The sequence below is a fragment of the Branchiostoma floridae genome, chromosome 12, assembly GCF_000003815.2.
Source record: "Branchiostoma floridae strain S238N-H82 chromosome 12, Bfl_VNyyK, whole genome shotgun sequence".
NCBI lineage: Eukaryota > Metazoa > Chordata > Leptocardii > Amphioxiformes > Branchiostomatidae > Branchiostoma > Branchiostoma floridae.
In genome coordinates this window covers 3,198,092-3,219,184 of record NC_049990.1, presented here as the reverse complement: position 1 = coordinate 3,219,184, position 21,093 = coordinate 3,198,092, and the positions used below count along the sequence as shown (strand labels likewise).

Below are 21,093 nucleotides of genomic sequence, written 5' to 3'. Positions count from 1 at the left end.
TATTACATAAAGGATTTATCCCCAAAGTCCCACAGTGCTCTGTGTACGCTTGATCCATACAAGGTCTTTTCAAGAATACAGTTTTCCCCAGCAAGTTGTCACAATTGTTTGTCATCATTTAGTACAGTGAAGCCGTTTAATTGCACACCCTATTTGCCAGCATATTTTATGCAATTATCCGGGTGGTGCAACAAAGCGATGTTATCCAGCTGCACCGCACCACCACAGGATTTTGGCATTCCATTAAATTAACAGAAGTGTGCGGTAAACCGTTGTGCTATCCGGCTTCTGCTGTAGATGCAAGCTTTCTCAACACAATTAAGCCTTACAGTGTGCCGTAAGCTACAGGATCAGGCCAGACCTCCCCAAACCTCTGAATAGACTCGCCCGAAGTGAGTGTGCGTGTGTGTGTGTGTGTGTGTGTGTGTGCGTGTGCGTGTGTTTGCTTGTTTGTTTGTTTGTGTGTGTGTGAATGCGGCAGTGCGGACGTTAGCAAATAGTAACAATACAACAGACCGAGTCGATATTTACTCGAGCCCATTAGTTTATTTTTTCAACTGTCAGGTCCAGAAAGTCCGGAACTTTTCTGTATATCTCTTTCTGTACTACTAGTATTCATATATTCGACATTACTACAAATAATGCTGCAAACAATATCATTGCTAATACATGTATCATTTTCCCTTCTCCATATAGCCCATCCTCACTTGCTCATGCTATTAAATGATAATGTTTTTGTTCATCAACTTTGCTTGTTTCTTCACTTCCTTCGAGGCGGTTTAGTCAACTTGATATAAAGCTTCTTGCCTCCTTGCAGCCCTCATACGACTTTGAATCCCCATGACGTAAGGGTCACGTGCTGCGTCATCCATACCCCGGATGTTAGTCTGCGTGGTCCTCACCAGGTTGTTGGACCTCTCCAGCCTCTTCTCGAACGAGCTCTTCGGCTTCAAGGGACCGTCGTCGTCCACCGGGGCGACCCTGGTCTGTCGGTCGGCGTTCCTCTTCCTGGCTGCCCGCCGCTCCGGGTGGAGCTCCTCGGTCCGGCCGTATGCGAAGCTGGGAGTCAGGTAGTCATTGTCGAACTGGTCCTTCAGTCTCTCGATACGTTTTCTGTTCACGGGTAAAAAAACGATAGTGATAAGAATAAACTGTGATGTAAAGTGCGAACTATACTTAAGCACCCATTCAAAAAAAAGGTCAGTTAAGGTGTGAAAACGTTTTTTTCCCCTTTTCTGAGTGGCGATACTTGGACTACAACATAATAAAGTAACTTGAATGTTCATCTGTGTTGGTAGGAGACATCCTGGAAAAGTTGTAATTTCCAACAAGAAAATTGGACTTACCCAATTGTGAATAAAGACTGGAGGGGTTCAGTCGAAATTTGCATTAAGTCGAATTTTTCGATTTGGAAATTACAGTTCAACTTTTCCAGAATATAAGAAAGTCTGTCTGTAGGCTGCTGGTCTGATACCTCGCCTCACCTCACCGGTCCCATAGCCTCACCGGCCGTAGGGGCAGCAATGCCATCAACGTAAGTTTTCCATCTCCTTCTATCTTCAGCCAAGGTTTCTAGCTGATGTACTGTTTGTCCCGACCATTCTTTCAGGTCACTAGTCCAAGTCCGTCGTGGACGTCCCCTAGGTCTTGCACCCTCCGCCCTTCCTTGCAGTATAGTGTGAGTCAGAGTGCCCTTTGCTCTTGTAGCATGGCCAAACCACTGTAGCTTCTTCTTTTTCACAAGCCGGAAAGGAAACTGGGACATGGGCCTGCCAGGGCATGGTCCGATCCGGGGTCTGCAAATTGAGCCAAAGGCTTATCTCATGTTTATTTCTATCGATACTATTTTCAGATGTGACCGATATTTCTGATTACAATTAGCCATCGGGCATAGATTTCCAAGAAATGATACATCATTGTGATCCAATAGTCTTACGATGATAGGAACAATGTGTCTTGGTTCGGTTTGATACAGATCTCCATCAGTGACTGATATGTCACTATTCTTCCTGGAATCCGGGTGATTTGTAGAGAATCACCAACTCTAGACGGAATTAGGATTTGCACCATCGCAAACGAGGGACCTCTATTTAATGTCCTATCCAAAGGACGACCCTAGCCGAAGCTAGGTACTCATTTTCACCTGAGTAAAGTGAGGAAAGCCGTGTAAAGTGCCTTTACCAAGGACACAAGATCGGTGACATAGCAGGAGTCGAACTCGCTGCCGCTGCGCCACGCGATCTCACCTTTTAACAAACAAACAAATAAACAAACAAGCAAACAATCGTCCTACGCTCTGTCCTTGGAGTTGTGCACGCGGCTGCGGGCGAATCCGAGCCCCAGTGACGTCAGCGCCACCCTCTCCTGCAGCAGGTCCGGGTCCACATGGGTGTACATGAACGAGTCGTCCCAACCCTGGAATGGAGATGATTTTAGTGCTGGGAAATAACAGAGAACTTTAGCTGATACGTATCTGTATCTATATAATGGTTGTGTTACACTGAACGCCCTAATCTATCTGTAAAAATTAAAACTATACAATGTTTATTGGTGATAACAAATTCCACTCTACGATAGCTCTGGGAAAATACGAGCTTTTAAGCACGTCAATCAGTGGTTATGTAGATTCTAAGGTAGCAAAAGTTCTCAAAAGAAACGGAAATTTGCATTTGGTAAAGTAATAAATCGCCGGTAATGTACAAGAATCAGAAGTTCAGTATGCAATTTAATCATCACTGTTTGCTACTCTACATAAAACCGATCCCCCTTGTATAATTTGAAATCAATGAAAACTGTCTCTACTGAATTCCCTCAGTGACGTTTACTTTCAAGATTAACGTTTTCACTCGTTACTTGCCTTTGGCTTCTTCTTGTCCATGGTAAGACGATGATATAGTTCCTCAGTTTTCCCCTGCTTCTACAAGTCGTCCACCACCACTTCCAGTCGTGACTTCAAAGACAAGACGCTATTCCTGGGTCTGCATGCTAACTTTGTACTTTTCTTACAGCCCTGCAGAAGAAGCTCGTGTCGTTTCCCTTACTCCTAGTGCTGACGTTCCCTTACACAAAATGGCGTCCTGGACTGAAAAGAACGTCTGTCCCAGCACAGGATATAAAGAAGACTGCGGCAGTAGCTATTTACGGTTCCAAGACTGGATCGTTGCCATACCTCAAGTCCTCAGGAGACTGTCTTATCGTTACTGCAGCGATGGAAGAGTACATCGTGTGTTTCTGGAGGGGGCCAAGGTCGAAATGTGCTCGATGGGCAATTTGCTTTGCCACGATCTAACGTTAACTTCTCATTGTTCTTTAGCATTTATGAGTTGTATGTATGTATAGCTTAAATTTAGGCGACGTTGGGAAATTTCATTAATGTTCATTTCGTAGCTTGATATCTAAACGAAGTGATAATATCTGCTGAAGTGCAACTGTTGCGAAAAAAATTAAAGCACTTCTATGTTCCACTGTAACGTTATAGTGTATGTAACGTTATGTAACGGATTATGGCTGTAAATACTGTTGTTGTTGGATGTCCATCGTCACTTCACTGTAAATACTAAATGTGTACTAAAGTCATGAAAGTTTCAAATGTGTTAATGTCTAGTAAAGCATAGACTTTACCTTATAGAAATTGCCAAACTTTCTTACCAACACTGAATTATTTAATAACACTTAACAGTTATAGGGACTTAACGCCGTTACCCTAAATTTTCGGTCAAACTCCGTCGACCTTGTTCTAAGACATAGACTTCACCCTTGATGAAGTAAAAAGCATTCAAAACTTTAAATTCCATCTATTGACTTTGACTTTGACTTTATTCAGATCCACTTTTAGCTATTACAACAATGTCAAACATTTTGTTGCCAGCTATTCTTCCAGTGGTCTATTTGTTTGTTTGTTTGTCTGTTTATTTATTCATTTGTTTATTCAATACCTAGTTGAGTCGACCAGGTGAATGATAGAGCAGGTGAAACTGCTAACTAGAACAGGTGCATCTCGTGCCCAGGATCTGGTGACTCGCGCCGCTGCCATTGGTCAGCGGTGGTCACGTGACAGACGCCATCTTTGTTTTTATTTTCGGTGAGGAAGCCGATCGAGAAAGTGTTTCGTGGACGCCGGAGTAGAAAGCTCTGTTTTTTCTCACTTTACAACTGCTCTACAACCAACGCACCTACCGAAAATGGATGTGGACAAAGTGGATATGTCACTAGGTGAGTGTTGCTTTGAATAGCTGTAAAATAAACCGCCCAGATTTGCGAGGGAGAGCGCACAAGTTCGGAAGACAAATAATCACCCGGACTTGGATATGTTTGATAAATTTTCCAAAGGAATTTGTGTTTATCGTTTGTTGTCTGTAAGTAAATGGGTGTCTAGCTATGGACTGAGCTTCACTGTGAAATGTTTGTAGGGACACAAGTGTTCAATGGTCGCTACTTGCAGTATCGTTAAAATACTGGGGTTTGACTTGGTATGATGACATGTGTGTTGTGTGGGGAGGGGGGCAGTTATCATGCAGACAACATGATTTGTAGTACTCTATCTTCTCTATGTTTATGTGATCAGATGGCTATGTAACTGGGACATTCTAAGCTGTTTATAAAGCTTACGTTGAAACGCAATACTAGTCTTAGTTTCCATGCTATGGAATAACTGGAGTTACTATAGATGCCAACACTAAACTGTGATCATTGAATATAAAAGCAGCAACTTGACACTGAATATACTGTAAATGTAGAAACTTTCACAGTGGTTTCATGGTTGTGGTGGCCACTTCACCGTAAACTTAAAAGTAAAACCACCGTGAATATTTTTCAATGGAAGTAAGAGACTACAGGACGTGGTGCTACCGCGAACTTAAAACCACAGCGAAAAGTCGTTTTTCCCTCTACCGTGAAATTAAATCCCCGCGAACTTAAGTGCATTTACAGTATGTCCACAGCGTCAACCATCCCAAAATACATGACCCTGTATCGGTCCCACACCACATTGCTGTCAGCTGGAATCCTTTGGTATTCCAAGTTCAGGGGTTCCATCACAACTTTGTCCATCATGGTTGGATAGTTGTCTGTGGTTGGTACACTAAAGTTGTGTGGTCTGCACGCTACTGTCAGCTATAGTTTGTCAATACAGATTTGATGAGATCACAATGAGTCTGACTTTGACCTAGAAAAAAAAAACATTTTGTTTTCGGTTACCCCACCAACACTAAAACCTGCCAAATTTAGCCTTCTTTTCGGGTCTACCACATCTCAAGCAAGGGACTTGAAGGTTCAACCTGAATTTATGACTTTATAAAGAGGTCATAGAGACAGACGCGCTGAAGAATGCACTGAACCTAGGTTCCTCGATGGGGACACCCTGCATGATATGGACCTGCAATTAGAATACTAGTATCCTGTATGGAACATGTCGTGATAGTACATATCAAAGGGCACATAACTTCATAAGTGGATCATTTCGACTGAAATCTATGAAAAGGCAAAGTATTAAAACAGAGTCCCTAAATAACGACCCTAATTTTTTTCACAACCATTGTCAATTGGAGACACAACATATTTTTGTTACTCTTTGCCTGATTTGCTTGAACCAGACCAAAAATTTTAGATTAGTAATTAAACTACTCTGTGGTGTACCTGACACAGCAAAACATGCCAAACATTCTGATGTCATACATGATAGAATGGAACTGATGATCTTTGGTGAAGGCCAGTGCTTACTAGTATTTTTGTATATACATCAAGGACAGATATGCCATTAAATATGTCACTTCAGCAGTCAGGCTTTGTGAAGCAGCTACAGCTAAATAAAGACCCTGCCCTTTGGGTAGGAATACAATGTAAACTTATAAATCATATCAATAACTTTTCGTACTTTCAGCACAAATTCTAGACTAGGGTAAGAAAGGCGCTAAAAGTTGATCACGTAAGATTAGGGATTTTGTATTTTTTGTGGGTAAGCCAAGAATTACCTATTAATATTTATGTAAATCTTAATCGGCAGTTGTGTAACTGCTCTACCTATCAACTTTGACATGTTTGTTTCAATGTTTGTGTTTAACTTCCATACAACATGTAGTATTATTGTTTACCAAAAGTAATTTGACCACACCAGTTTTAATCAAAACTATTATCTTTCATAGCAGGTAGTTAAACTTAAAGCACATTAAAGCAGAAGTCCATTTATTCTCAATCTGAATGTTAAATTCCTAGTCTCCCTGCATGAATGATTGACAGGTGTCGACCCTTGAACCAGGATGTGATGTTTTAAAGAACAGCTGAGAGGTGTTGGATTACACATTTACAGAGAGGAGGGGCGGATAATGGCAACAGCTGCTGTCAGGAGGGGGTCGTACTTTGTAATAGCCTCTGAAAAGCCGGATGTTGATGGAAAGGATGTAACGTCCTTGTAGAAAGGCAACACAAACTCTGCTGTCCGGGACTGTATCTGCCAGTGCCCCCTCCTTGGCCGAATTGATCAAGTTAATTATTATCTCACACTCTGAGTCACAGTCTGTATCTGTATCTATATAGCCGGTATAACCGCCCTTCGGCATAACACACCAGCTTCTGTATCTATATAGCCGGTATAACCGCCCTTCGACGTAACACACCAGCTTCGCAGGCACGCGGCATGGCAGCAGCTGGTTATATTACACTGAATGACCCGTTACACCTAACTTTTGCACATCTATCTGAAAGCGTTCTTTAAAGCTATCCAGAGAAGATGCCCCTACTGTACTTTGTAATTGTATGTAAATTGTACAACAAGTTCTTCTCTGTGAGCCACAGACAGAGAAAAATTTGTACAAGGTAAATAGTACAAGTCTATATTTCATAAACACTTAATGTTACGTTAATATGAAAAGCGAAAAACTGATAAAAGTTTTCATGTTATTGTTAAAGAAAATAAAGGGATATAAAGCGGTACTACTAACTAAGGTATATAATATTCAGATGATGGCGTATTTCTCTGGCTCTTGTTTGTTAGTTAGTCAATGTAGTATAACCATCTGTTTCCCAGTGGCTAAAAAGCTGGTGTTTTATTAGTTTATCAATGTAGCATCAAATTGCCATCAATGTAGTATTAAGTATTTTCTCCCGAGGCAAAAAGAACCGAAGAGAAGAGAATGTAGAAACACTACAGGCATTCTCCCTGCACAGCCCATTTGCATGAAATGTTCATCTGATCAGTCCCTGCTATTGGTTGTTTTCCAGATGACATCATCAAGCAGAACCGTAAGGAGAAGCGGGAGGCAGCGCGGCAGGGGCGGGGCAAAAAAGTCACCAAAATCATCGGCAAACCAGGTAGGCTGCTTTAAGTTTAAGGAAAAGCTACACAACCACCTTGGGCCACCAGAGTTTTGATAAAGCAGTGTTGAATCTAATCTGGAATTAGATTCTAGACTGGAGTTATAATGATTGTTTTGCCGCACTCAAACTTTCAAAGTGAGCAGCATAGTGGCAGGATTGACTTTTAGGACACTGCTTGGTTTATCACAATTACAAGCTGCGCTGTACCCCTGCTATACCCGGGCATTCAGTCAAACATGGTTCGGCAGAGCTTTTATCCAGCCAAGTCTCAAGTAGCCAGATTAAAAGCATGAGAAAACAGTTTCAGTTTATATTATAGATACTGAAACACTTTCTACACACTTTCAAAATGTATTTGTTGCTTCTTTACTTTAGCATTGGCACAGTAGCTATAAAAAAAAGGTGTCTTTGAGTAATGCTAGCACATGGTTTCATAATCATGTAAAACTAAAACCACCTCTTTCTTTCTTCCTTTCCAGGTGCTCGTGCCGCCCTGGCTCTCAAGGCCATACGAGGCCGTGGGCGCGGTGCCCGAGGGGCGGGAACGTCCACCCGAGGGGTGGGGAGAGGTGCCAGGAGGGGTGGAGCAGCAGGTCGTGGGGGGAGGGGAAGAGGGGGTGGGGCCGGCCGACTGAACAGGCAAGGAGGAGCACAGGTGAGCCATGTTTGTCTTCACTCACTCTCCATATGAATGCAGGTGCTGACAGCTATGTTGGACTATGGACGTAATTCAAGTGTGCAGATGGCAAAAGCAGGGTTGTCTCCAGGAACAGTCCTTCCGTCTTGGGAAGGAAAATAATTTTGTCTCATCCGTCCCAAAATATGACATGTAACTGTCGAAAATGTACTTTCATAAGCTTTTAAAAATGACATATTTTATCAGGAAAATCATACCTTAGCATTCACACTTTCAGAAGTGAATATAGCCAGAGTCAAGTTTTACTACCAGCGTCTGTTGTCCCCATCGCTGAATGTTTGTTAGCAACTGTCTGTAAAGCAAGCAAATGAAATAATGCAGCCTAAGATACCAATTGCAAAGTACAAGTTTCTCTTCCTCCCACCCAGCAGCAGCCAGGCCCTAACAGACCTCAGAACCAGCGCAGTCAGCTGAACTCCCTGCGGAAACAGAAGCTTCAACAGGCTCGGCAACGTCTGCAGCAACAGCAGCAGAAACAACAGCAGAACAGACAGAACAAACAGTTCCAGAACAGGGGGCTGCAACAGGTGGGTGTTCTGTAGAGTGAGCAATTCTACAACAGGTTTGAGTTCTGTCTTATACTTATAGCAGTTCTAGAATTGGGGACAACAACAGGTTTGTGCTCTATAGTGTTCTGTAGTTATCACAGTTCTAGAACAGGGGACTGCAACAGGCGTTTGTGTTCTGATGTGTTCTGTAGTTGTTGTTTGTTTCATATTGAATTACCGGTAATGTGCTTGAAATTTGAATTAAGTTTGACACAGACAAAACTGGTTCAGTAGATATGTTGTCATAAAGCTTACATGTACAAAGTAACTATATATGCTGTAACATAAGTAGAAATTCATGTTTGATAATCAAAGTGCTCTCTGCTGACATTTCATTAACCTTTGCCCTTTGCCCCCAGCCTCAGCAGCAGAGAGGTCGAGGGCGTGGTCAGGGCGGAGGTCGTGGTAGGGGTGGAGGTCGTGGTCGGGGTCAGCTGAACAGGAGAGGGGCGTTACAGGGTTTCCAGGGAAACAGACAACAACAACAACAATATCAACCACAACAACAGAACAGAAGAAAGTAGGTGTTATTTTAGAAATTTTGAGTTCTCTTGTATCCAAAGATACTCTCAGATCCCGTCCCTCCGTCTAGGACCGAAAATTGCTTGTTTGGACAGAAAAAATTCAGCCTGTCTGTTAAATCGATATGTTTTGTATCCAGTCAGTTGCAATTGTATGTAATTGCAAGTCTGCCATTTGTCCATTGTTGTGGGTTCACTCTTACTTGCCCAGAGGCAGGTTTTAGTCTGTCACTTCAGGGCCAAGAAGCTTGGAACAATGAGGTAGAGGTCATTAACCCTGTCTTGTTGTAGACGTCATTGTCCAAGCAGATGGGATTTTTCAAGTACATTTCTTTTCCAAAACAGATGATTTAGCTATCATAAGACATAGAATGACAAAGATGTTGTATAAATGTCCTCCTTTCTACCCTTACATCCAGCTCTACTATAGAGGCATTTGAAGGTGTTGAAATTCTTGGTGTATTTTTACATAATTTCAAAATGATAAATCTTACATGTTGTCATTAGTGGGTGGTAAGAAACCTTGATAATGTGCTCCCCCTGTCTGTTACAGCCGGAACAACACCCCAAGAGGCCCTCCCCCTGCCCAAATACTGAGTGTGACAGTCCCTAACACTCTGCCCAAGGGAGCACCAGGGTAAGTCATTACCTAATCAGGGCTCAAATTACTATTTTCTGCATACCTGCACTGGTGCAGATAACACTGAAAATTACCTGCACCGGACAAATTTTACCTGCACCACTCTGAATTTAGGAAGCATGAATCATACTAAAATTGTTCAGGAACCGTTGCTATTTTTTCTTCTACACTTTATAGGTGGTATCAGTCAATGCAGCTAATAACAATCCACACACACACCTACACCATATGACATTTATGTATAAAACCCAGTACATGTACCAATGCATGTTAGGTGCAGGTAGACACCAGAAATATCTGCACAGCTCCAATTTTACCTGCACTAACCTGCAGAATAATATTATGCTGGTGGTATTTCGAGCCCTGGTAATGTTCACCTGAATTTCAGAAACATGTAACAGAACCCAACACCCACAGAAGAGTAGGGGTTACCTGGTGCGTTTGGCTGGAAACTAATCTCCAAGCAGATCCTACGGTAGCATAAGATAGTATCAAAAGCTGGCAGAGGAGTGAAGCCGGCTTAGAAGTGTTTCGCTACATGGCAAATGCACACCTCTTGACTGACTACACTCCTTGCCCAGTTTTGCACTATCTTATGCCATTGTAGGATCTGCTTGGAGATTAACTGGAAACACCAGCTGTAGCATTGTGTTGTTGCACTCAGTGCTAGCTTTATGTCGATGAACGATGACGGCCCGCCGCAGCGAAGTCTGATATGCGGCGAGAATGATGATGATGATGATGAGCTTTATGTCAACCAAGGATAACTGCTGTTCTTTGAACTTGCCAAAAGTTTCATTTAAAGATTTGTATGATATTGTGGGACATATAAGTCATTTAGAATACTCTACCTTTTGGAGGTTCCATGGATGGTCATTCGACAAGACCTAAGACAGATTCATATTTTATGCAACAAACTTTTCTCATTCCAATTCCCAGGTCCATGGGTTGATAAATGTAAAAGTTTGGACAGAAATGAAAGATAGAACCGCTCTAACTTCCCACCCTCTCCCTCACAGGCCTTCACAGAAGAACCAAAACTTCTCCCGAGGGTTCAACAATGCAGGGAACAAGGTGGGTACTTTTGTTTTCATCAAAAGAACTATAATAATAATTATCTTGTGTAAAATCTAAGGGAGTCTTTTTATGCCAGTGGGTATTACCATTGAATTTGTATTGGTCATATTATAATTGTCTTTTTTTTTTCTTCTCCCACCCCAATTTGTAAATTTTGCTTTATTCTTTCTACAACTTAAGCAACGTGAAAGTGTGTCTGCCTGTCCATGTGTGTGAGTGTGTTTTGCAATTCCCAATGTACACAATGCAGCAGTGTCATACATCCTCAGTCCTGCTATATTTGTCTTACAGTGGTACTGGGGAGGTTACAAACCAGTATGGGTAAGGGGGTGAAGTCTGCCATCTCTGATTGCAGTGTATTGTGTTGTGTGAGGGTTGAAGTCTCCCATCTCTGATCACCTTGTTTTGTTGTATTGAGTTGTGTGAGGGGGGAAGTCTGCCATCTCTGAAAGCCGTGTTGTGTTGTGTTTGTTGTGTTGTGTTGTGTTGTGAGGGGGTAAATTCTGCCATCTCTGATTGCCTTGTTGTGTTGTGTGAGGGGGTGAAGTCTGCCATCTCTGACCGCCTTGTTTTGTCCTTTGTGTTCCCCAGGGCGGCTTCAAGACGTTGAGCGACCGTTTCTCTGCGACGCAGCAGACATCTGGTAGGGGGCAGCAGGTCAGAGGTCGCGGGGGCAGGCGAGGTCGCGGGCGGGGCGGCGGCCGTGGACGCGGCAGGGGCGGGGCCATGGGAAGGATGGTCACACTACACTGATGACCGAGTGTTCACATTTTTATGGTTGATTTTTTCCTCCTCCCAAGACAGCTCATCTGTGTCGGTAAAAAGACTTTGTAGAAAGTTGAACTTTTGATACTAATGGAAAGTGAAATGAGACTTGCTGGAAAAATTTTCTGGTTTATAAAATGTTTTTACCATCACCTGGTCTTCAAGCCAGTGAAAATAATAATTGATGTTGTAACAGTTAAAAGTTCTTTTTTGCTTTGCTTTCCAAAAGTTTGACTTTCCGCAACAGTGTTTTTGTTGTTAACTGTGAGTGTGGTATGTCTAGATGGATGCCGTGAGTTGTGACTGTAGGTACCAAGAACTCACTCTGTTACTCAGCAAGTTCAGATTTTCTCCCAAATCATAGCCACATGTTTGCTGTACATCTCACTAGACGTTTGGCATTACTCTCTCAAATTTACATCACTTCTTCTTCGAAACTGATCTTCCTAGTACATGTATGTGCACATGAGTTGATAATGTAGGACCAGAAGTGCACAGGAAGTGGTGATGTGTAAATGCTTGTGCACAGGTAGTGATGATATCATAGCACACCTGTTTGGCAAGTGGGTTACATATACACAGCTCTGGGTTCCCGTCTAATTACAGTGTAATCAAGTACTGAATCTTCATACAGTCAAGCTCTAAAATGTGTGAATTTGGTACTTGAATTTTCCAACACATCTCTCTATAAGAGCCTGTATGATATCCAAACTATAAGAATAAGTGCTGAACAATTCTTATCTTTATAACCATGTAGTGAATGACAGACGAAACACAATACTTAGCAGAACTTGTAAACTTTGTATACGTGTTTGTGTGAAGTTTATATTCAGCAAATGTAAAAAAGAAAAGAATGTTGTCAAAAAGTAGATTAGGACATATGTTTGACCTATTCTGACTTTTGTGGACCAAGAACCATTGTAATTTTTCACTTTGTCATAATGTTTTGCTGTTTTTCTAAACATACATTTGAAAACAGGAACTTTTTAAACAATATAGCAGTGTCAAAATGAAGCAGGTGACTCTTTCTTTTGGCATACCTCACTGGAGTTGTACTAGAATACTGTGAAAGCTAGTCTTAAGTCCAGAAGTCATTGTTCCATTTTGTATAGTGTGTTGATAAGATTTTTAAGTGGATGATGGGGAGGGGGGCAATGAGGGATCCCAATAAAAAGAGATGTTAGAGAGCACATATAACAGAAACAATGTGTGAGTAGTAGACCACTTAGCTGTACCAAGAAAAGAAGTTAACATAATCCAGCAAAACATTCAAATACACAGAGTGCTTATTGTATTTGTTAGTCTGTTACTTGGTACATAATTGTCTGTTGAAGTTACCCAGTTCAATTGTCATGTGATTCTATGTTCAACGTTTGTTTCTGAATTTGTGACCAAGTAGTAACAAAATTGTGGCATAGTCAAACATGTAACACCTTTATGAACTGATGGTTACATAAACTGTCACAGTACTTTTTGTCAACATATTACCTTCATCAAGTAAGACTGATACAAATACAAAGCAATGATTACATTTTACAGTACAGGGGAAGGTGACTGTCATATTCTCATTCTTCAACCATATTCTACAACCATGTGTAGTAGGCAGTTTGTACTGTGTGTACTTTTTGGAGGTAATGTTTATACAGTGTGGTGTTGTTGACGCCTACAAAATACAAAGGAATCTGTCAATACTAAGACCATGTACGAAGTTGAAGTTGTGGTAATTTTTCCTTACTTCACAGCATGAGAAAGAGGTAGGAAGAACACATGTCTTCAAAAATGTTTCAATGACTTGAAAGAAAGCTTTGATGTGATTGTACAAAGAGAACATCGCTCAGGCTTTTACAGACAATCCTATAGTGGCAGTTAGCCTTGTAGGATTTGTCCCAGTCAGACTCAAATACTCCACCAAACATATTTCTTTTTAGCGGAATGGACCATTGTCCATTCACAAGTTTTTACATATTGAATCAGGTCCGGACCTGGACGTGATCCTTTGGACCGGACCTGGGCCTGATTTTTCTATACTGGTACTCACCCCTAGTACTGGCAATACGTTGCATTGCAGTTGCGAGTCGCTAGAGGGCTCTACTCACCCAGCTAACGGGTAACGTAATGCCTCCTCACTTTGGACAAGAACAACTTCTAGTAAGCGCCAAGTACGTCAACACAGATGCTTACCTGTTCACCAATGTTTGGATTTTGTAGAATGGGTAATTTTGTGCATGGTTGAGAGCGAAGTGTACACCGAGCCGAAGTTACGAAGTCTGGAGACCGGATGATGATGGTCAACAGTGCGGTTGTCAAGGCGAGCATGCGCCTATCACGTGATAGGCACGTGAACTCAAGAAATCGAAAACAAAACTAGAATTTCACGTATTTTCCCATAACCCAAACGTTCCACATTGTATAACCACGCCTATATAGGAATTGCTGCCCCCAAAAAGATCCTGCTGTATCATTTTAAATGACCGAATCAGCAATCCGGTTGCTAGGGTGTTCCCCGTCATCAATCACGTGACACGGCTGTGACGTCACGGACGACAAAGGGCAACGTCACGGGTCAAACAAGTTCACGGAGTTTCTGCAATTTGTGCCATTGTAAACATTACACGACGCTTTCGGCAGGAAAAGTGGGTGCAGCGTTGCCTGAAGCCATCTGAAGTGATCGTTACAGGTGAATCGTAGATTCTTAGAGTGTTGGTAAATGTTAGGCGTTGTAAGGTCAAAGGTAGAGGTCATATTTCGGTTGTCATTGCCCCCCCCCCCCCTCATTCACAGGCTGGCACGGCCGTAAAGACATTTTAATGCGCGCAGTTATCGTTTTTATCAAGGAATTGAATCGACAGTAGCCGTTCAACCCAGCGTTACTGGTTGCTGTTGTCTTGTTAAAAAGACAATCTTCATTTTTGTGCAGCAAACTACTAGTAACTTGTGACCAACTACTTTGCTACGCAAGATTTTTTGCCGATACGTCAACCAAAACATCAAATTTTTCCGTGTATATAACACTGCATATATAACTATTGTCAGCCAATCTTTCTGACTCGACTATATGCAAGGTAACATTCCAAATGATATTATATCTACATAAAAACAGAGTTGGTGGAAGTTTGTAATGTTACCTTGGATTTATACCAGTTCAGTACATTTTTCTTCAGATAGGTCAACCAATATATCAAATAAGTCTATGTATATAACATTGCATCTAAATTATTGTAAACTATCCTATCTGGATCGACTATATTCAGTCTCCCTGAAACTATGTACCAAGGTGACACTACATACTTCATCACTTACAAAAATTCCCCGTAAACTCTTGTAGTACGGCACAATCTTCTTCAGAAACGTCAACCAAAGCATCAAATTAGAATGGCCGTAGTGTAAAACACTGCCTGTGACCACAGGTCAAGCACTCAGTGTTAACCACCCTTTCCATCTCCTGCATGTGAAGTGGTGGTCATTTCCGTCGTGGCCATCGCCAGTTAACCCGTATTACACCCGGACCACTCCCTGTACATTAGGCTATGGTGATTTGATTATATGGATGACATCCTCGCGCGCATCAATTTCCGGCCGTTTCCAAAAATGATTTTAAAAAGTTTTATATATTGTAACATATTGCAACATATCGTAAATCGTACGGCGCAGCTTCAAAAGAAGCAAATATATGCCGTGGACTGCAAAAACAAATGTCGGAAAACGTATACTAATGTCACAGAATATTCCAAGATGCGAAGAAGAAAAAATGAAGAAATTGTTTTTAGGTGCATTATATATTCTGTATATTCAGTCATATGTTCAACCTTCCTGAATACTTACATTTCATAATGAAGGCAATTTTTGGGGGGTCAAACTTTTTTTCTTCGCATACTCGCATCAGTTTTTGTGTTCCAAGAGGATGCCATCCATGTAATCAAATCCACGTGGCCTTATGTACAGAGCTATTCCTAGCCAAGGCGGTGGTTAAGGCGAAGTGTGGGCAGCGCTCGTGCGTCTCTGTCAACATCAGCGGGGAACAGCCGGACATTTCACGGTGGTTGGGCGCGAGGGGCCCCGAAGGGAGTGACGGATCGCTATCGGTACGTGACGGGATCGGCGTTCGGGAACGGCGGCATGGACCAGTAAAGTTTACACACGTAACAGGTATGTACTAGAACGCCTAAGTTACGACTTTGTCATGTTGAAGTACATTCTAGAGCGTTACGTTGTTGCTCCACTTCAAAAGTTTGAGGTTGTTGCTATGCATGTTTGTGTTTATCGGATACATAGCAGTGAGGTTCAAGTACCACCAACTGACCAGTCCAACTAGTCTGGACCTTTTGGCCTCAGTAGCGGTGATGGCGTTGGGTTAGTGAGCTGGTGGACCTGGGTTCGAATCCTAGGACTCAGGGGATACTCTCCAAGCAGAGGTTAGGCTCCGGCTATACTTTTAGTCGTTTTTACCGGGCTTTGTATTTTGTTTTGTATCTTGCTGTGTGAAAACTGGCATACTTCAGGAAAAAATGACAAATAAAGAAAGCCCGATAAAAAAAAAACTAAAAAACGTTTAAAAAAAACAGCCGGAGCCGAACCTCTGCTTGGAGAGTACTCATGAGACTGTTTTTACTCGCCTCTAGCCTGGTGCTAATGTCGCATGAGTTCGAATCCCGGCACCCAGTGCTTCAGTTATGTCGTATGAATTTTTTTTTTCCAAATCTGCAGCACATATTTGTTCATTTTGCTGCTGCGTCGTTCGATCTACAGCATGGTTGAGAACTTCTAAAAACGGCCGAAAATTGACGCGCGCGCGGTTGTCATCCAAACAATCAAATCAACATGGCTCTAAAAAGGCCTGCTGTAGGCTAAAGTCAATACAACACCACACGATCCGACACGGAGCATCATCTAACACCGCCCAGCACCGGTAGAACATTGATTCAGGTAAGGTAATCATTGATTTTTCTCCAGGCTAAAACCGTAGCCTGTCCATGAGAGGTGCGTTTAACGGGAAGTTGTATTGATATTTGCGGAGTCATCAGCAGGTGTAATGTGCGCATCACCATATGGTCGGATGTAAAACCGTTTTATGGCGTGATCATTCTTCACTTGACCTTGGCGTTTACAACAATACCCGCAAGGAGTGTTCTACTTTTAGGGACAGTGGAAAACTAGAAGACATTTTTCATTCAAGACAAGAATAAGAACATCAGAAGTCCTGGTGAAGCAACCAGCGGGGGGAAAAACAGATATTAAATAAGTAAAAAGTTGACTTAGAAAAAGGTTTTTTTTTCAAATCTTAGAACAAAAAGGGCTCGATGCATCGATTTATTTGTGTAGAATTTGAAGAACAATAGATAGATAGAACTTAAATAAAATGTGATAGGAGTGAAGAGTGTTTTACATGGTGAGTTCAAGGTAGAACAAAGTAAAATTTGGAAACGCATTTTGGCAACAGTCAGTACGATTTTCCTATTCCTCTACTGTGCTTCTATGCGTATCATGTCTCATATTTGTTTGATTTTGTCCATGATTGAATTGATGACGAATGTATCAACATTGTTGTACGTATATACTCTACTCCATGGCGCCGCTCATATAAGCCTATCACCTGGATACGGCACCGCTATATATATTTTCTCTTGAATGTTTGGATTTACCATAAGTGCAATCTATAGCTAATATCATGTGAAAACATCTTAAGACAGGTGACACTGGTTGACACAGTATGTCTAATTACAGTCACCACAAAGTCGCCAAATCCCACTTACCGAACCCTACCCCACCCGTGTCCTTACATGCGGGTCAGGTACCCGGTAGTTATCTATTCCGTAACCGCCAAATTGGAAGGAATTAGTGGGAAGCTTTACCTCAGGCGACTCCGCTCGTGATGGAAAATTCTTGTCACAGTGGGGAGCGTGCCGCATGGGAATGTTTCCTTCTTTTCGGAATTTCAGCGATATGTAGCTAGTTATGGTGATATTTCATCAAGAAACCGCCTGTATCGCTAGCGTTGTATTGTAAAAAAAAAACGTTATTTAAGGCCCGATTTACACGAGGCAGTTTGAACGACGTACGTCGTTTGATTTTTTGCCTCGTGTAAATCGGCCCTAAGGGTATCAGGTCGAAGTTCAAGATACTACTGTTTGAATTCCAACCGTCCGCCGGCTTAAATATCACTAAATATCATTTTTTTAACGTATATAGGTTACCCCGCGGATAAAGGTGAACCAGCGTTACTCTTTCAGCGGTCATGGTGTCAAGCGTAGGACTTTGAATTTAACCTCTGTGCATTGCAGATGGTAGTTTTTGTGTGATAAGAATATTGAAGCTCCTGAAATCGTGTCTCAAATCGTACCACACCAGCGCCACCTGTCGCGTGTTGTGCGAACTGCAGCCTCCAGGGATCGGCGCTCTGAGATAAGAACGTTGTCAGAAGAGATCCACTTAACTGGAGGTGAGGGGATGGGAATTAGTCGCGGCGTAAGAGCACGTGAACGGCGCGTGCACACCTGTTGAGACGTGAGCCGCAGGTGCGATAGCGTCGGTCCAATCTTTTCTAAATACCACCCGCTTGTCGTGCCTATCCCCCGTTAGAGACGGGATCCGCTGTCAGCCGGGCGGGCGGGCGTACAGCAAGCCCAGGTAAACACAAGCCTGTACTTTTTGAGTAGCATTTAGATCGAAGTTTAAGTCTTTAAGTGTTGGGATGTAAGAATAAGATTAAAGGGGGAAATGAGTCGATTGGGAGGGAAGGAAGGAAGGGAACTTTTGGGTATAAAAGGATCACAGCAAATGGATGTTAAGGTGGGGTCACACGTGCGTATATATTTAAGTCCGTATGAGGCGCGCATGGGAGTATTTACCTCCACCAGGCCCCACAGGTCGTTGGAAAAATATTAGAATTTGGACAAACGTAAACAGGTAACATGTCAGCGAAGTTAGCTGGGTCACTAACCATACTTCTCAATCAGCTAACTCATCTGACGTGTTATGTATCTATATTTGTCCAATTTGTACTATTTTTCCCGCGACATGTGGAGCCTGGTAGAGACTAAGAGCTTCATACGCACCTCAAACGGACTTGAATATATACGCATGTGTGAACCCACCTTTAGGTCAAGTAGTAGGGCGCACATCAACCCCATTCCGCCCCTAAAAAAGCGTTTCACTCTAACGCAGAATCATTAGCGTAACGGCTGTAGGGTGGAGCTCTCTCTATTTTCCACCAAAAAACTTCGTTGCTCACGTTTAAAACTTGTCTGTATTGTGAATCTTCTCCAATATTAAGATGGTAAGGCTGTCTTTCCCTGTTTGGCTTGTCAAGTTTAAATCATTTTCTGTCTCTGTATCTGTCTCTTTCACTCTCTCTCTCTCTCTCTCTCTCTCTCTCTCTCTTTCTTTCTCTCTCTCTCTATGTCTCTCTCTGTCTCTCTGTCTCTCTGTCTCTCTCTCTCTCTCTGTCTCTCTCTCTGTCTCTCTCTATGTCTGTCTGTCTGTCTGTCTGACAGTGTCTGTCTCTATCTCTCTCTGTCTCTCTCTCTCTCTCTCTCTCTCTCTCTCTCTCTCTTTGTCTGTCTCTCTATGTCTGTCTCTCTCTCTGTCTCTGTCTCTCTCTCTCTCTCTCTCTCTCTCTCTCTCTATCTCTCTATGTCTGTCTGTCTGTCTGTCTGTCTCTGTCTCTCTCTGTCTATGTCTCTGTCTCTCTCATCATTGTCATTGTCAAACTTGAAGACTGGACTATGTTGCTGTATACGTAATCGTAAGTCCAAAAAGACACTGACTTGCCGCCTTCTTGCGTCCAGCCGAGAGTTGGTGGTTGTCCAACTTTTTGCTCTCTCTGACCACTGAGTAAACCACAAATTGATCACAGCAGTACCGCCAGAGTGCCGTTAATGTGGCAGGTTACCACCGTAAGGCCAGTTAAAGATCACGTTTACTTTTAGTAGCGGCAAATGTCGTTTTTATTTAAGGTTTAAGGTCGATAAAGATCGTTTCTACTTAAAGTTTAGGAGCTGTGAGAATCATTTGTACTTAAAGTTTGATGTGAGTGAGGGTCGTTCTTACTTTAGCAGCCATCAAGTTTACAGCGTGCCAGCTGGGCACCACATGTCCATCATGGCGATTATGGCGAGCTCTCTGCTGTATAACATGTCCTTAAAGTGTGAGACATAAATATACCGGGGCAGGGGGGGGGGTGCCTCCACCACGCCGTCGTACGGGGGTACGGGGGTAGTACAGTTTGGCAAAAAAAATCGGGAAATTGGCCAGGGGAATAAGTCCCTGCTAAGGTTGCCAGCCAACTCATCTGGTAGCAAAACTCCGCTGGCAAAGCAGTCTCTCTATAACAGTCAGCGTAGTCAGTCTGGGAGAGTCTAGGGAGTTGTGGGCATCGAACTTTTTTTTTTCATTTCATGTATTTCATTTATTCTTATTACTATGACTCCAGGAAGAGTAGTGGCATGATTTTATGATGTACACTAACAAACAAACAAACCATCTTTAACACGTCTTTATTGATACCGGTGCAATGGCCGACTGGGTAGAGTGTTCGCTTTGCAGTCTGAAGATCGTGAGTTCGATCCCTGTCCGAGTCATACCTAAGACATTAAAAAATGGTACATGCTGCTTTCTCTGCTTAGCACTCAGCTTCTGAAAAAAGTATAGACGTTGAACACACAGACCATTACCAGTGGACTAGCCCCCTGCTGTGTAGTGATTGTATAAAAGCTGGGTGCCAGGGTGGCCCAAAGCTACTGAAACTGAGATGGGCGCCGCCTTATGTACCATCTGGTGCGGGAAGGATTTAACTCTGTGTACTTGGTATTAAAAAGAAACTTGAAACATAAGAAACAATCTTTTAACTTTCTTTGCATTTAGAAATTGGTAGTTGAAGTTTCTACATTGTGCGTATTGTTAGATCATTACATAAACCCGCTACCTACTATGTGTATATCATTAAGTTACATCTACTGCACTTAGACACATTAGAACCTACATTACCACGCAGCACACATCGCTCATTTGGGGATTCCGTGCTCAGGGCAACAACACGAGGTCTACGTATACGTACCTATCAGATTAGAAAGATATATCACAAAGTTATTATGCGCATAAGTAAGACACTTATATTTCAACTCGCTGCTTACATGTTAAGTTGGATTTTGCTCGTTAACGGAGAACACGCAGTGCTCTATTCATCAGGATATCTTTATTTCTATCTCTAAGTTATGTATTTGATAAGATATTGTTAAGTTAAAACTTTGTCGGATTTAGAAAGTTTTCGCCCCATTCCATGTTGGACTTGACATGTTTCAATTAACAACAGCAGCAATGGAGACAACGGAATAGCGTACTACTTTGACATGCTTACTTTGCGGAAATTAGATCTGATTATGTTTGTTTTTTTGTATATCTGATTCCCACAAGTATCAATACTATGTCACTAGATATCCTGGAGTTGTTGGCAAGTATCATAATACCCCCCTAACATTAGGCGAAAATCGATCGGACGACGAGTCTGCGAGCTCTAAATTACGAGGAGGCATGACCCTG

General features: G+C 42.3%; 3 protein-coding genes across 4 annotated transcripts; 2 read left to right on the top strand and 1 right to left on the bottom strand.

The window, feature by feature from the left end:
* Nucleotides 1-526: 526 nt before the first annotated feature.
* Nucleotides 527-3,123, bottom strand: LOC118428268. Its single transcript, XM_035838286.1, has 3 exons — nt 2,858-3,123; nt 2,294-2,415; nt 527-1,113 (listed from the first exon to the last, which is right to left on the bottom strand). Exons 1-3 carry the CDS (start codon nt 2,876-2,878, stop codon nt 780-782), a joined length of 477 nt encoding a protein of 158 aa, XP_035694179.1. The 5' UTR covers nt 2,879-3,123; the 3' UTR covers nt 527-779.
* A 943-nt stretch (nt 3,124-4,066) lies between these two features.
* On the top strand, nt 4,067-12,715 carry LOC118428264 (spidroin-1-like). 2 transcript variants are annotated; one of them, XM_035838280.1, is made up of 8 exons: nt 4,067-4,212; nt 7,216-7,305; nt 7,791-7,966; nt 8,380-8,535; nt 8,916-9,076; nt 9,631-9,714; nt 10,737-10,791; nt 11,386-12,715. In XM_035838280.1, the coding sequence occupies exons 1-8, from the start codon at nt 4,182-4,184 to the stop codon at nt 11,545-11,547; spliced, it is 915 nt and encodes a 304-aa protein (XP_035694173.1). In that variant the 5' UTR covers nt 4,067-4,181; the 3' UTR covers nt 11,548-12,715. The 2 variants fall into 2 exon arrangements, with proteins under 2 accessions (XP_035694173.1, XP_035694172.1); XM_035838279.1 differs by having other exon boundaries at nt 8,377-8,535.
* Nucleotides 12,716-13,302: 587 nt separating this feature from the next.
* LOC118427997 lies at nt 13,303-15,989 on the top strand. Its single transcript, XM_035837961.1, has 4 exons — nt 13,303-13,313; nt 14,109-14,236; nt 15,502-15,705; nt 15,832-15,989. The coding sequence occupies exons 1-4, from the start codon at nt 13,303-13,305 to the stop codon at nt 15,912-15,914; spliced, it is 426 nt and encodes a 141-aa protein (XP_035693854.1). The 3' UTR covers nt 15,915-15,989.
* The last annotated feature ends 5,104 nt before the right edge of the window (nt 15,990-21,093 follow it).